This window comes from Poecilia reticulata, unplaced genomic scaffold (genome assembly GCF_000633615.1).
Source record: "Poecilia reticulata strain Guanapo unplaced genomic scaffold, Guppy_female_1.0+MT scaffold_249, whole genome shotgun sequence".
Classification (NCBI taxonomy): domain Eukaryota; kingdom Metazoa; phylum Chordata; class Actinopteri; order Cyprinodontiformes; family Poeciliidae; genus Poecilia; species Poecilia reticulata.
The window spans coordinates 161,527-176,797 of record NW_007615034.1 but is presented as its reverse complement, the minus strand read 5'-3'; the positions used below and the strand labels follow the sequence as shown (position 1 = coordinate 176,797).

The window sequence follows — 15,271 nt, the reverse complement described above, 5'->3', positions numbered from 1 at the left end:
GTGTGTGTGTGTGTGTGTGTGTGTGTGTGTGTGTTACAGACAAACTACAGACACACATAGATGCAGTAGTAAAAATGACATGCAGTACCACAGAAAGCCCCTAGAGGCACCATAACAGCACATGAATCATCAGTTAAATGCAATAAATGTGAACAGAACAAAAACTAGAGAAAAGTGGATGGAAAATTTCACCTGTACAACAACAACGATACTTCAGAGACCATCAGAGGGTCAGTTCCCACCTGGACGGATGACCGACTGACTAACATGGTAAAACACACACACTCTCACACACGTGATGAACGAATGATTGATGGCGGCTCCGGATCCACAGATTAACCTGAAATTACACAACAAACAGATGCATTATGGGTAATGTAGTGTTACATCAAGAGACGAACTTTTACCAGGACCCGACCTCTGACCTCCTGGCAGCATCCAGGTGAAGTTTTTTTACATCAACTTCATCCGATCAGGACTTCAACTTGGGTTCATATGACCTTTAACCTTTTAGAGTATTGTGTGTGTGAATGTGAGTCCAGCAGCAGGAGCCGTGTTCGGAGCAGGAAACACTCCTGCTGCTGTAGATCCAGTAGATCCCTAGAAGGGTCATTTCTCCCTGTGCTGTGACTGCAGGCAGCGTGGGGTTCCTGGACCGGCCCTTCCTGGCCTTTGTGCGTCTGCAGGAAGCGGTTCTGTTGGACTCGGTTCTGGAAGTCTCCGTCCCAGTCCGGTTCCTCTTCCTCCTGCTGGGCCCTCCTACTGCCAGCCTGGAGTACCACCAGATCGGCCGTTCCGTCTCCACGCTGATGTCAGACCAGGTGCGTTCCTGCGCATGTTCTTGGAAACGCCCACCAGGTGGCGCCACCACATGTGGTCGTTTTCTTCCAGAGCTTCCATGAGGCGGCGTACCGAGCAGACAGCCAGCAGGACCTGCTGACGGCCGTCGACCGCTTCCTGGAGCGCAGCGTGCTTCTGCCCCCGCCTGACGCCAGCAGGGAGGAGCTTCTGCTCTCGGCTCCTCGCTTCCAAGGAGAGACGCTGCAGGGCGGAGAGAGAGAGCAGAGCGGCAAGCTGCAGGAGAAACAAAGCAGCCTTCAGCAGGACAAAGGTGGCTCACTGTCTCCTCCTTAGAGGCTCTGCTGTTAACTAAATGATTTACTGTTTTACCATCAAATTGATGATGGTTAGGGGAACAAGCAGACTGACTGGGCCATGATGGGCGATGGCCCAGAAACGGTTTCAGAATCAGGAGAATCTTATCGTTAGAAACACGACGAAACTGCAGTTTCAGTTACAACCATCCATTACACAACAACAGGGGGGGGTAGTGGGCTGACAGGCGCCGCCCTGCAGGAGGAAGTAGGTAAAATGAGAGAAACATCAGGTAAGGAGAGGAAAACTCAGCCTGTCTCACCCTGAGATGAAGGAAAAACCTCAGTACAGATAAACACAACAAGCCGGCAGTCAGACCAGGAGCCCTGACTGAAGCAGGAATATGATGTCCGGTTCACCACCAGCTGATCCAGGGAGGGGGGGCAGCAGAGCACAGCCTCCTGTCGCCATGACAACCAGGGGGGGCAGCTGATCCAGGGAGGGGGGCAGCAGAGCACAGCCTCCTGTCGCCATAACAACCAGGGGGGGCAGCTGGCAGCCAAGACCAGCCTGGGGTCCAGACTCTGGTAGCAGGAAGTTGTTCAGGTCAGGCTGCCATCAGTTTACTGCCCTGAACGTCTCTCTGGAGATTCTCAGGGTCAAATCCAAACAGCCACATTTAGGATCTGATCCGAGYGAACATCGTTCTCCAAGGTCACCGGATCCACTCTGAGTCCGAGATCCGCTGCCCGGCCTCGGTCCTGTTCCAGGATCGGACCCGTCTGCGGCTCAGCTCCCGTATCGTCTCAGTCTGAGTGTTGATCGCCCTGCAGATCCCATCAACCCGGCAGCCATGATGTGGCCTAAACTGCCACCGGCGTCTTCCCACATTCCCGATAATCCAGGTATCGGCCAACTCCAATAAGCAGAAACGAGGTTCCCCTCTCCCACGAGGTTCCCCTCTCCCACGAGGTTCCCCTCTCCCACGAGGTTCCGCTCTCCCACGAGGTTCCCCTCTCCCACGTGGTTCCCCTCTCCCACGAGGTTCCCCTCTCCCACGAGGTTCCCCTCTCCCACATGGTTCCCCTCTCCCGTTTCCCAGTGGAGAAAATATTCCATCAGTTGTGTTGAGAGACCAGCTGACCAGATCCATAATTTACAGCTTTGGAAACTTTTCAAAAGAAACTCTGGAAACACAGAGAGACGCTGAGCAGGGAAGATGGAGGACAGAGACGGAGACGGGGCGTCCTCGTCCTCAGAAGGACAGAGCAGAAAAAGGTTTAAAGACTTCATGAAAAAATCCTGAAGACTGAGTTATAAAATAAACGGGAAGCCAGGCAATAAGGTGATCAGCAAAGGAACACAGTTAACAAAAGGATCTGGCAAACAGTAACTGAGAAAGAGAAGCTTAAATACTGAGGAGGTTGAATGCTAACGGATAGCATGATGCTAACGGATAGCATGATGCTAACGCATAGCATGAGCGGAGGAAGACAGAGAGAGGCACAGGGATCAGGAAGTAATTCTAACCAGACTATCCATCATCCAACAAACTTAATTCTAGTTTTGTTCTGACAGTTGATGGTGCGTATCTCCAGGGGTCAAAGGGCAAGAGGCCAGGTCACCTGGACAGGTCACCAGTCCATCGCAGAGCAACACAGAGACACACAGAACAAACAACCATGCACACACACCAAGGAGAATTTAGAGAGATTGACATGTGAGCAGGATGTGGTCAGTGTTGTGTATCATCAGCCTGGCGGTGGCCTGGCGGTGGCCTGGCGGTGGCCTGGCGGTGGCCTGGCGGTGGCCTGGCGGTGGCCTGGCTGCTGGTCGCTGCGTTTTCTCCTCTGACTTCACGCTGATCTTCTCTCTCAGACTCTCTGGTTCCCTTCAAGTCTGCCGAAGCTCCTCTGAGGCGTTCGGGTCGTCTCTTTGGCGGTCTGATCCAGGATGTGACCCGGCGGTACCCTCAGTACCTCAGTGACATTCAGGATGCTCTGAACCCTCAGTGCATGGCGGCCATCATCTTCATCTACTTCGCTGCCTTGTCTCCTGCCATCACCTTCGGCGGACTGCTTGGTGAGTGAGACCCTCCGCAGGGATGGAGGGGAACCAGCAGGACGACCTTTAACCTCTGTCCTGTGATCCAGGCGAGAAGACCGAGGGTCTGATCGGGGTGTCTGAATTGATCGTTGCCACGGCGATGCAAGGCATCGTGTTCAGCATACTGGGAGCTCAGCCTCTGCTGGTGATTGGCTTCTCTGGACCTCTGCTGGTGTTTGAGGAAGCTTTCTACACGGTGAGCTCTCCTGGCAGGAAGTGATGGAATCCATCAGAAAGAAAACCGCAAACTGTACAGTAAGGACAGAAATACAACATAAGATGCTGTACTTTTAATACAGACTCTGATCATGTCCAACATGTCCATGTGTATTTGTGCATTAAAAAACAAACTGTTTACCAAGAACTGACAGTAAAACTGCAAATGGCAGCAGGGAACCTAACAGCTGCTGGAGGAAGGATCTACTGTAACGCTCCTTCGCGCACCAAGGATGCAGCAGCTTGTCATGTTTATTTTAGAACTACTGCAATGCATTCTGGGTACAGAATAAACTATTGCACCGCATCATGGGTGAAGAATGAGACGAAACATATCTGCTTTGTAAGCAGCCCTCAACCCCTTCAAAATAAAAGCATGAATATAAATGTTTAGCTGCTTGAACAATTCCTAAAAGTTGGTAACCAAATCTAACCAAACACAGACATCAGACTTTATTCAACTGCAAGTTTACAACACAGGGAGTAAATTTGCACTTATGTGGAGAAAATCACTAAGGAGAAGCTAAATGCACTAAATGTTTTCAAAGTTAGCAAAAATGTTAAAGCGCTAAGCTAATAACTAGCTCCACTTTAGCAGATTATTGGAAGTGTGCAAAGCAGTGAGATCCAGCCTGATACTGGGTTTGGTTACTGGGACGACATGTAGATTAAGTGAGGGATCGTTCCCATCTCCTGCTCTGCTGGCTGGACGCCCCCTGAAACTGGGCCGCTCTGTGTTTCTCTGCAGTTCTGCAAAGACAACGACATCGAGTACCTGACGGGCCGGGTCTGGATCGGCTTCTGGCTGGTGCTGATCGTCTTCATCACGGTGGCCTTGGAGGGAAGCGTCCTGGTTCGGTTCGTTTCTCGCTTCACTCAGGAGATCTTCTCCTTTCTCATCTCCCTCATCTTCATCTACGAGACCTTCGCCAAGCTGGTCAAGGTCAGTGCAGGAGCCTGCTGAAGACTCCAGCTGCGATGCCGCAGCGTTCCACTTCTTCTCTGCTCTCTCGTAGATCTTTAAGGAGCACCCGCTCCAGAACTGTTTCCATGGAAACAACAGCGGATCTCCGTCTCTGTGCAACGTCTCGGTGACTGCCGGGAGTCCGGGGGGAACCGCTGGAGAGCCAAACACGGCGCTGCTCTCACTGGTCCTCATGGCGGGAACGTACTCCATCGCCTTCTACCTGCGGAAGTTCAAGAACAGCTCCTTCTTCCCAGGACGGGTCAGTACCTGCCAGAGCAGAGGGACGGGTCCAGTACACCCCCAGCCCTGACCAGGTCTGAAGAAGAGGCCAGCCCAGACCCAAAGTACCTGCTGGAGGCTCACAATCTGATTATCAGGGTTCAGAGGTGAAAGGTTAAAGTCCTCAACCAGAGACAGATGGCTCAGTCCAGACGACTGGGTCTGTGTCTCCTCAACATCTGGTCCATTGTTGAAGACTTGGAAATTTCACTGTGACCCGTCTGTAGGAGTCCAGTTTGCTAAAGCTTAGACCAGTGTGGACCAGTAGAACCAGAACTGACCCGTGAGGTCTAGTAGTGTTGATTCTCAGCCTGGTCTAGAGACCTCGGTTCTCCTAGAGAGGACTTTAGGACTTCTCCATCAGCCGACCAGCGTCTGCGGATCTAAAACCACATTCTTTGTGTTTCAGATCCGTCGAATTATTGGAGACTTTGGGGTCCCCATTGCGATCCTCATCATGGTTCTGGTGGACTACAGTGTGGAAGACACCTACACCCAGGTGAGGGTGCAGTTTGTTTAATCCCACATCCTGCTGACCCCAACGGTGAACCGCTCTGCTGCTGTTGGTCTACAGAAACTCAACGTTCCCAGCGGATTCTCAGTGTCCAGTCCCGAGAAGCGTGGCTGGCTGATTTCTCCGTTGGGTTCTGATGGCCAGTTTCCAGTTTGGATGATGGGAGCCAGTATCCTGCCAGCCATCCTGGTCTTCATCCTCATCTTCATGGAGTCACAGATCACAGCGTAAAGAACTTCCTGCTTGTCAGGGATGTAGTCAGTACCTCAGAGGTGGCCCTGCTGAAGATGAACCAGACAAACCCAATAAGGAATCATGGCAGTCAGGAGTTCTGATTCTTTTAACATGTGATCTCTTTCTAAAACCTAAAACTGGAACCAGAAATGGTTCACCTACCCTTCTTGGTCTGATTAGACTCTTTGTCTAAATCAGTGTTTCTCACCCTGTTTCAGCCCAGCCCCCCCCCAGCTTTCATCCAGCCCCCCCCCACCAAATAATCTGCAGGCTACTTTGCCCTGACTATTATTTTATCATTAATATAACTATCACTATTGTAGATGTTTTGATTTTTATGCTCGTTTCTGTTTTTATCATCAAGATAATTTCCCAGTGAACAAAAAAGTCATGAGAATAGAAATTATTTTCACTGGTGTCTAGCAGCAGCCAATCAGAGTGGAGAATATATTCTTATTCTTTGCCATTTTCTAGTGTTAAATCTTCCACTAAATGACCAGATTAAAGATGTTCAACATGCCAGTTTAAACTCTGATCTATTAGCAACCGACTGAGCTGCAGCATTAAAACATGGATAGAACTGTAACTACATTAATCAAAGCTCTTCTTCTCTTCAGGGTTTCTGGTGGTGCAGCTCTGTGCTGCCTTCAGGAGAATGGGACATCAGAGCATCATCCATAAAACTTCATGTGGCATTTATTGTTCAAACCAGAGCTTTCAGTGGAAAAACTAAAGTTCCTTTTAATACAAATATGAGACAGAAACATGGATTATATCTTTATATAGACCTGACTATTGATTATAGATTAATAGTTTTACTGGACAGAAATGACAAAGAACAAATCTGGTTCTTAATCAAATCCTAATGAGTCAAAGTGTCATGGAGTCATCAGCCTGATGACATTAACACTGACATGAACAATAATATTGAAGAAATAAATATATCAAATCTGATTAAAACATAAATAAGTGATCAGTTCTTTACTGTTATGGTCTGTAAGATATATTTATTCTCAGTACTAGATGTGGTCTCAACAAACCCATGACACTAAAACAATATTATTTTACCTTTTATCTGGAAATAGTGTCTGTTTATTCTTGCCATACAGTCTCTGTATTAATTATTGCTCTAAAGGTCTTGCCATACCACTTTATTCCTCTGTATTTACTTTAGTTTCTTAGTTTATTCTTGCATTTTGTTCTTCATTCATTTCCATTTAGTTTCCTTTGATTAGTTTTATCCTCTCTTGGTTTATTGCTATGTCTACTTTAGTTTCTTTCCTGTTGCTACATTTATTTTATCGTTTATTGACCATCAGTAATCTTCACTCATCACCTGCTGCGCCGCCTAATCGTCATGTTTCACATCATGTGTTGATTTTTCACTGTTCAGCGTCAGATTCTCTGTTTTTATGCCATAATTCACATCTAGTTCGTCGCTCCGTTTCATGTCCCGTTTCTCCTGTTTCAGAGTTTTGCGCAATGTGAACATCTTTTTTTAACCCCTAAGGTGCAGGGCGGTGGGGAAGCGTATCGATGGGGAAAAGGCAGACTGACATAAACCTTTTAAAACAACGGAAACAATTTCTGACTATTGACATGTAAAAGTGCTGTGTTGTTCTATCACCCCCGTTTCATACCGGACCACTTACAGCTCCGTGTTAACGCTATAAAATGAACGCTCTCTATCGTGGTATCACCATGGAGGGATTTCTTTATTTCTTTATTTAAATAGGTTCATTTTTCAGAGGGATACAAAGTGAGGGTATCGTGATTTTAGCTACCAGTAGCAGGAGAACGGAGCTGCGCCAAGAAGCTAACAGAAGCTAACAGAAGCTACAAACACTGAATAGAAGAAGAGCTGCCATCAATACAGTTGCAGCTAAACATGATTTAATGTTACACAATACAGTTTTACCAAGTTGCTCAAAGTCTAAACTGGTATTGTTGTGCATTTAAGGTGTAAAGTTTACCTTCGACCAAACGCCCCCCAAAGGCATCCCAGCGCCCCCCTTTTGTAAAAATGTCCTCCAGCGCCCCCTGCCGTCCTCTGAACGCCCCCTGGGGGGCGGTACCGCCCACGTTGAGAACCGCTAGTCTAGACAAAGTGGTTCTTGACTTTTAACCAGGTTTATGGTCAGTACTGCTAAGTTTGGGTCCAGGAGGGACGTTTGACTAAACTCATGGTCCTGATTCTCTTGGTTTCATGACTAGAATTAGGGTCCTAATTGTTGGTTTGGACTCAAGAATCTGGAACTTTGTTGCCTGACCTTTGGACTAGGTCATGGTAATATGACTTCGGGTCTTAGGACCTGTTTACATAACAACGATCCAACAATTTTTTATTTTTTTTACCATTTCTATTAACTCATAGGCTGTTTTCCACCTGATGGTCCCATAGATTCCATCTGCTCCCCCTCCAGCTGCTCTGAGTCAAACCAACCTGTTCCCCTCCTGGCCTGTGGGGGCGCTGCACCAAGAACCACTGAAGGAAACGACACAAAAACCTGTGAAGACACTGAGAGCAACTTCCTTCTTGCTCTCTTGGAAACAAGATGGAGGCGTCAGATTTTAGCGGTTGGAGGATTTCTCTTTAGTCTTTGGCTAAAGACCAGGAGCCATTTCTGCTGCTAGCGCTAAGCTAACACGTTAGCTTTGGTTGTATTCACCCAGAATGCCCTGCACTGTAGTCCACTTCCTGCTTTACAGTCCGCTTTACTTCAACTCAACCAGAGTTAATTTAAACTGAACCCAGACCGAGGATTGGAGGACCAGAGGTCAGAGGTCAGAGGTCGATTAGTGTTCACACCTCACCAACTGGACCGGATTTATAGGCAAACGGACTGGAGTCGGGTTGAAGCGAAGTGAACAATGCATCCTTAACGTTGAGCAGAACTGGACTCTGGAGTGGTTTTGGTCCAGGTTCTGGCCGGGTCCGATGTGAGCTGACGGATGTCTCATCTGTCTTGTAGGCTGATTGTCAGTAAGAAGGAGAGGATGCTGGTGAAAGGAACCGGGTTCCATCTGGACCTGTTAATTATTGTGGTGGTGGGCGGAGTCTCGGCCCTGTTCGGTCTGCCGTGGCTCTCCGCCGCCACGGTTCGCTCGGTCACTCATACCAACGCCCTGACCGTCATGAGCAAGGCCGTGGACGCCGGAGACAAGCCGCGCATCCAGGAGGTGAAGGAGCAGAGGGTGACTGGGTTCTTGGTGGCGGTTCTAGTGGGTAAGGCAGCGTCTCGGTACCAGCACCTGGGTCACCTCCAGGCTGCCGGGTTCTGAACGGGTCTGCTCTGCCAGGTCTGTCCATTGTTATTGGAGAGGTTCTGCGCCAGATCCCCCTGGCGGTTCTGTTTGGGATCTTCCTCTACATGGGTGTGATGTCACTGAACGGGATCCAGCTGACGGAGCGTCTCATCCTGCTGCTGATGCCGCCCAAGTACCATCCAGACCAGAACTACGTCCGCAAGGTAAGGCCCGGTTCTGGTTCCGGTCCCTACTGACCTGATCCCGGTCCCTGCTGACCTGTGGTCCCGTCCTGTCCAGGTGAGGACGCTGCGGATGCACCTGTTCACGCTGGTCCAGCTGACGTGCCTGTCCCTGCTGTGGGTCGTCATGGCGACAGCGGCGGCGCTGGCCTTCCCTTTCATGCTGCTGCTGACCATCCCTGTGAGGATGCTGCTGCTGCCGCGCCTCTTCAGCCCCAGAGAGCTTCTGAGTGTGAGTCAGTGATGTCACCGTGATGTCACCGTGATGTCATCCTTACTGCAGCATTCGGTCCAGCCCGGACCTCTGACCTCTGACCTCTGACCTGCAGCTGGATGCTGACGATGCAGAGCCCCACCTAGAGGAGAAGGAGGGGCAGGACGAGTACTCGCACCTCCAGATGCCCATCTGACCTGATCGGACCGGAACCGGACCTTTGCACGTCTCAACGGCTGCTTTTGAACATGCTGATGTGATTTTACCAAAATGTTTCTCTGTAACGATCAGAACCAGAACCAGAACCAGAACCTGCTGCTCTCAGTAAAAACTCCTCAATAAACACATCTGTCTTTATTTCTGCCTCTTATCATCCAGTTTGGACTGGTTCTTGTTAGAACCTGGGTCCGGTTCGGGTCAGTACCCGGGTCTGGTTCGGGTCAATACCCGGGTCCGGTTCAGGTCAGAAACCGGTCCGGTTCGGGTCAGAACCCGGGTCCGGTTCGGGTCAGTACCCGGGTCCGGTTTGTGTCAGAACCCGGGTCCGGTTCGGGTCAGTACCTGGTGCGGTTCTTGTCAGAACCCTGGTGCGGTTCTTGTCAGAACCCGGGTCCGGTTTGTGTCAGAACCCGGGTCCGGTTCGGGTCAGTACCCGGTGCGGTTCAGGTCAGAACCAGGTCCAGGTCCATGTACTTTATGAAAACAGCAAATGGGTTCAGAACCGGGTCCAATCGGGTCAGCTCCTGTCTCTGTTCGTGACTCGGATCTTCTCATCCAATCAGCTGCCAGCTCCCAGGCTCAGGCCCCGCCCCCCTGGCTGCAGGCTGTGGTGGAACAATCTGATTGGCTCTGGTTCCTCTGGCCAATCAGCTGTCAGGATGTTCAGGTTTCAGGACCCGCCTCCGGCCACTGTCTGGCCTGCCTCACCTGGTTGCCGTGGTAACGCCCTCTTGACGAAACCCGAGCAGGCGTGGCAGCCGGCCGTCACCTGAGCCGCTCTGAATGTTTGATGCGTTCCGTCAGAGATCCTGGAACACCTGAGCAGAACGTCGCCGCCGCCACCAGAGGAGGAGCGCCGCAACGCTGCAGGTAACCTGGAGACACCTGGAGACACCTGGAGACACCTGGAGACACCTGGAGACACCTGGCAGCTTCTGGTTCTGGTTCTGCTGGGTTCTCAGACTCACCTGACCAGCTCCATGTTGGTTCTGCTGGTATTCCCAGGTTCTGGATCGGCCATGGGGATCTGATGCTGGTTTCTTCTTCTGGACCTTCAGGCCCAGTTCTAACTTCCGTCGTTCTGCTCCGGTTCTGCTGACAGACCCGGTCCCGTTAGACTGGACCTGCAGGAACCATCAGAGCTGAAATCAGGGCCAGCTGGGCTCACTGCTGGGAGCGGAAAGTTCTGCTGTGACCCGCGGGTCGCTCATAGTCCGGTTCGGTTCAGATGGTTCCCTCCATTCTCTGAGCAGGAAGTCATAAATCTGGAAGGAACCAATAGAAACGATCCAACCAGCCAGGGGGCGGGGCTAGTGGGCAAGCAGCCAATGGGAAACCAGGACCAGAACCAGACTGGAACCGGAACCAGAACCAGACCAGAATCAGAACCCAGACCCATACCTGGATGTTTTATCCAATCAGATTGTTTGGCTCGTGGATCTGGCTGTTCTGATTGGCTGCCAGCGACCCCTGCTGGATCTGCAGAGTAATGTCTTGATAAATATCTGATAGTTTATTTTGTTTGTTCTGTCGGATAAACTGCAGATTTAGTTTCTCAGCTGAGAATCGTCCTGGAAATGTGCTGGAAATAAATATTAACTATAATTACTAATCCATCAGTTGGTTCTGATCAGCTGCTTACTGATTGGTCCCCTCTGGCCCCGCCCACATTTCCTGAACTCAGGCTCAGCTTGTCAAAAGTTATTGATTCTCCTAAATAATTAGTTATTTGGGTGGAGGGAGCCTCACTGAGCATGCTCAGTAGAGGCGGACAGAATGTGGGCGTGGTCTCTGATGGGAAAACTGGAACAGTCCCAGGTTGTTCCTGGAATTAGTGGGAAAGGTGTGACATCACCAGCTGGTCTCTGCGGGGCGGAGCCGCAGTGATGTCACAGGGGTCTGCATCAGGGTGTGACGTCACTTCCCTCCAGGTGATGAACCAGGATGTCAGACGGGAAGCAGCGCAGTCTGTCCACTTCTGGAGAATCTCTCTACCAGATCCTCGGCCTGGAGAAAGGCTGCAGCCATGACGACATCAAGAAGTCCTACAGGTAAGCCCCGCCCCCTGCTCATATGTAGCCCCGCCCCTCAGATCAGTTTGTGCTGGTGGTCGTCCTCCAGTCGGACTCCCCAGTTGAAAACAGGAAGTGAGCCGTCCTTGACTTCCTGTTTGTGGTGTCAGGAAGCTGGCGCTGCGGTTCCACCCGGATAAAAACCCGGACAACCCGGAGGCGGCGGAGAAGTTCAAGGAGCTGAACAACGCGCACTCGGTGCTGGCCGACCTCAGCAAGAGGAACATCTACGACTCGTACGGCTCCCTGGGGCTCTACGTGGCGCAGCAGTTTGGAGAGGACAACGTCAACACCTACTTCATGCTGTCCACCTGGTGGGCCAAGGTGGGCGGAGCTTAGAGGGACGGCCAGCCCCTCCCCCCCCGGTGAGGCTGGTGTGACGGTGTGTTTGTGCTGCAGGGCCTGTTCCTGCTCTGCGGCATCCTGACCGGATGTTACTGCGGCTGCTGCCTGTGCTGCTGCTGCAACTGCTGCTGTGGGAAACTCAAACCCTCTGCTGCGGGCGAGGGGGCGGAGCCAGTGTACGTCTCCCCTGACGACCTGGAGGAGGAGATTCGCAACAACCCTGACGACGGTAATACGTCATCTGTAGGCTCCTCCAGTCAGATCAATGATGACTTTAGCCCGGCTGCTCAGAGTGAACCGTGTATCGTAAAGCAGCAATAACTGCAGGAAAATGATGGTTTGCTGCTTTTCCTTCTGTCTACAACAGCAAAATAATGTCAGTGATTTGTTTCATATTCAGACTCTTGATGTCTTTTTGGTTATTAGAAAGATTCTTCTAACATAGCGGTTCTCAACGTGGGCGGTAGCGCCCCCCAGGGGGCGTTCAGAGGACGGCAGGGGGCGCTGGCGGACATTTTTACAAACGGGGGGTTAGGAAGCCTTTGGGGGGCGTTTGGTCGAAGATAAACTTTACACCTTAAATCCACAACAACACCAGTTTAGACTTTGAGCAACTTGGTAAAACTGTATTGTGTAACATTAAACCATGCTTGGCTGCAACTGTATAGATGGCAGCTCTTCTTCTATTCAGTGTTTGTAGCTTCTGTTAGCTTCTGTTAGCTTCTTAGCGCAGCTTCGCTCCTGCTAGTAGCTTCACCGCATCAGGTCAGCGTTACACCAGCTGATGACGCTGCTGTGATTCACTTTGTCTTGTATTTATATGTTCTGGCAGGTCTGTGATCATGTCAAAGCAGAAACTTATATTAAAGTGTTTTATTGTCCGTCTGGATGCTGCAGCTTCCATGGAAGGACAACCAATAAACACTGTTATAAACATGTAATTACTAAAATCACGATCACTGTGTATCATTTAAATAGAGAAATAAAGAAATCCCTCCATGGCGATACCTCGATAGAGAGCGTTCATTTTATAGCGTTAACACGGAGCTGTAAGTGGTTCGGTATGAAACGGGGTGATAGAACAACACAGCACTTTACATTTCAATAATCAGAAATTGTTTCTGTTGTGATATTAATATTAATGATAAAATAATAGTCAGTGCAAAGTAGCCTGCATCCTCTTTGGTGGGGGGCGTTTGGTGAGGGACCTGGATAAAGGCTGGGGGGGGAGGGGGGGCTGATCTAGATCCTGGTTCTTTGACTCTGTGGCTCCAACAGCGACAGCGCTGCATGTTACCCAGCTGAACAAAACCGCCTGGGCTTCTGCGTTGTCATGGTAACGCTGCACGGTAAGGAGGGTTGCTTCATTGGACCAGTTTACCAGCTGAACTACCTGCAACTTCCCAGACCATCCAACTGAGGCTGGAAGTCCATAGATGGTACCAGGGACTGTAGAACGTCCTAGATCAAGTTCAGGAATGGAGGCGATGAGAGATCCCATCTGAACATCAGAACCAATCAGATGCTCCAAACTGGGCCGCTGGATGAGACGGGACGCTAACGGATCAGTGTCTGGAGGAAGAGGCTGAGAGTCGGTGGCAGCTGCCCCTCAGCCAGGCGACCCCAGGGCAGCTGTGGCTGGATGTAGTGGGCATCGCCCTGGAGTCCTCTGGGCTTGATAACGGTCACTTATCTTCTGCTCTGCTTGCTTTCAGATGTGGAGACGCCGACTGTCCAGCAGCCCCGCAGCGCCAGTGAGAAGACGCAGCTGATCGGAGACGGCCACCGCAAATATGGAGACACCTTCACCTGAGAGGGCAAGAAGAGACCCCGCTGACCCCACACCCCGCTGATTCCACACCCCGCAGACCCCTCACCCCGCTGACCCCTCACCCCACTGACTGGAACACCCAAACGTTCTTCACCAAAGACACCAAAACGTCTGACGTTCCAAACATGAAACATAAAACTTGATGAAAATGAAAAGATTTGAGACGTTTGTAGATTAAAGCTTCAGTTTGGATCTTTAATGAAATCACTTCCATCCATGAGGCAGATCATCTGAACAGATTCACCTCCATCTGCTGCTACTGCCATCTGAGGAAATGCACCAAAAACAACCAATCAGAGCCAGGAGGCGGGGCCTAGTGCTACAAATCAGCTCATGTACCAGCTGCTGAATGTGCTAATGGTGGAGAAACAACTCACTGTTTCAGAAACTGTTTATCTGCTGTCATCTGTTGCTATGCTAACTAGCCTAGCATTCATGATAAGCTGTGCTAGCAGCAGCATAGCAGAGAACAAGGAGGGGAAGCAGGCACAACTAAGAGTGATTGACAGCGTTAAGTCCCACCTCCAGGCTCTGATTGGTTGTTTAAAGTTAGCACTCGGATGATCTCTCATAAACTGTCACACAGTTTCAACAAAGATGTAAAAAAATATTTATTTTATGAAAGTTACGAACTGCAGCTTTAAGAAATTTGAGACAATACAAACACACAGCTCTCACCTTCCACCCCACCGACCTCTGACCCCTGAGGCAGCAGCAGAACCCGCCTCCGTTGGGTTTGGTGACTTCCTGAATGTAACAAACTCCTGCTCTGATTGGCTGTTTGATGAAGAGTCAACCTGGAGGAGGAGCTTAAACTCTGTTGTTGTTCCCGTGTTGACGTGGAGACAGCGGAGGTCAGGTGACCCGCTGGAAGCTCCGCCCCTCCATTTGTATGCTAATAAAGGACTAATGTGTGACTCGGTGTCCGCCTGATCTGTGGCTCACGGTTTGACCTTTGCCCTCTGATAGGCAGACTCAGGGTTCAGGTGTTCAGTTCCTGTTCAGCCTCAGCTGCTGCAGTTTTAGTTTCCAGACAGATTTTCACTAAAAGAGAGATGATCTTTTCTGGTGCGTCATATAAAATGAATAAAAATTTCTACTGTTCATAAAGTGCCAACATGGACGCCCTCATCACGGCTCCTGCTGCGGTTTGTTTCCTCTGCGTTCTGATCCCACCGTGATCAGCGAATGAAAACTTGACTGGTTCTAAATATTGACATAAGGATAGACCCTCATGGCCGCTCTCTCCTATCGTCGCTGACGAGATTAGGGCGGCCATCTTGGAGCGGGCGGCCATCTTGGAGCGGTCCACCACTCCACTCAGCGTTATGTGTCTAGCAGCACATTGACGTATCAGCGCATTTAATCGATCATAACGCTTTTTTGTTACTGGAAACCATATTCAATCATCTATCAAAGCTACATTTATAAACAATTGTATTATTTAAGTATGTTTTTAATACATAGTTCAGCATATTTAAATATGCTTAGTGGCTATAACAATAGAATAGGAATGGAATATTCTGATATTAATGAATGATGAGCAGATTACAAACACACAGCCGTTCATCATTTAATACATTAGTAATATCAATACATATTTATATACCTGCTGCTCTCAGCCAATCAGAGGACCTGCTGCTCTCAGCCAATCAGAGGACCTGCTGCTCTCAGCCAATCAGAGGACCTGC

General features: G+C 49.9%; 2 protein-coding genes across 7 annotated transcripts in view; both read left to right on the top strand.

Annotated features, from left to right (window-relative positions):
* slc4a2a (solute carrier family 4 member 2a) overlaps nt 1–9,470 on the top strand; it is a 14,423-nt gene extending 4,953 nt beyond the window's left edge. For all 5 annotated transcript variants that reach the window (XM_008402664.2, XM_008402666.2, XM_017303336.1 and 2 more), the window contains 12 exons: nt 637–821; nt 892–1,111; nt 2,974–3,177; nt 3,249–3,397; nt 4,166–4,360; nt 4,434–4,643; nt 5,073–5,162; nt 5,238–5,404; nt 8,384–8,637; nt 8,712–8,881; nt 8,958–9,131; nt 9,229–9,470. In XM_008402664.2, the coding sequence (XP_008400886.1) occupies nt 637–821; nt 892–1,111; nt 2,974–3,177; nt 3,249–3,397; nt 4,166–4,360; nt 4,434–4,643; nt 5,073–5,162; nt 5,238–5,404; nt 8,384–8,637; nt 8,712–8,881; nt 8,958–9,131; nt 9,229–9,309 (2,099 nt within the window). In that variant the 3' untranslated portion in view covers nt 9,310–9,470. The remainder of the gene's footprint in view (nt 1–636; nt 822–891; nt 1,112–2,973; nt 3,178–3,248; nt 3,398–4,165; nt 4,361–4,433; nt 4,644–5,072; nt 5,163–5,237; nt 5,405–8,383; nt 8,638–8,711; nt 8,882–8,957; nt 9,132–9,228) is intronic.
* Nucleotides 9,471–10,058: 588 nt separating this feature from the next.
* dnajc5b (DnaJ (Hsp40) homolog, subfamily C, member 5 beta) lies at nt 10,059–14,513 on the top strand. 2 transcript variants are annotated; one of them, XM_008402663.2, is made up of 5 exons: nt 10,059–10,202; nt 11,264–11,383; nt 11,515–11,728; nt 11,804–11,978; nt 13,465–14,513. In XM_008402663.2, the coding sequence occupies exons 2-5, from the start codon at nt 11,277–11,279 to the stop codon at nt 13,560–13,562; spliced, it is 594 nt and encodes a 197-aa protein (XP_008400885.1). In that variant the 5' UTR covers nt 10,059–10,202; nt 11,264–11,276; the 3' UTR covers nt 13,563–14,513. The 2 variants fall into 2 exon arrangements, with proteins under 2 accessions (XP_008400885.1, XP_017158837.1); XM_017303348.1 differs by lacking the exon at nt 10,059–10,202 and having other exon boundaries at nt 10,575–11,383.
* The last annotated feature ends 758 nt before the right edge of the window (nt 14,514–15,271 follow it).

Bases quoted from the DNA above. Each gene is read 5' to 3' on its own strand.
- dnajc5b (XM_008402663.2), top strand. From the start codon at position 11,277: ATGTCAGACGGGAAGCAGCGCAGTCTGTCCACTTCTGGAGAATCTCTC. The intron at 11,384-11,514 runs GTAAGCCCCGCC...TTGTGGTGTCAG, and splicing joins GACATCAAGAAGTCCTACAG to GAAGCTGGCGCTGCGGTTCC. The intron at 11,729-11,803 runs GTGGGCGGAGCT...TTTGTGCTGCAG, and splicing joins TGTCCACCTGGTGGGCCAAG to GGCCTGTTCCTGCTCTGCGG.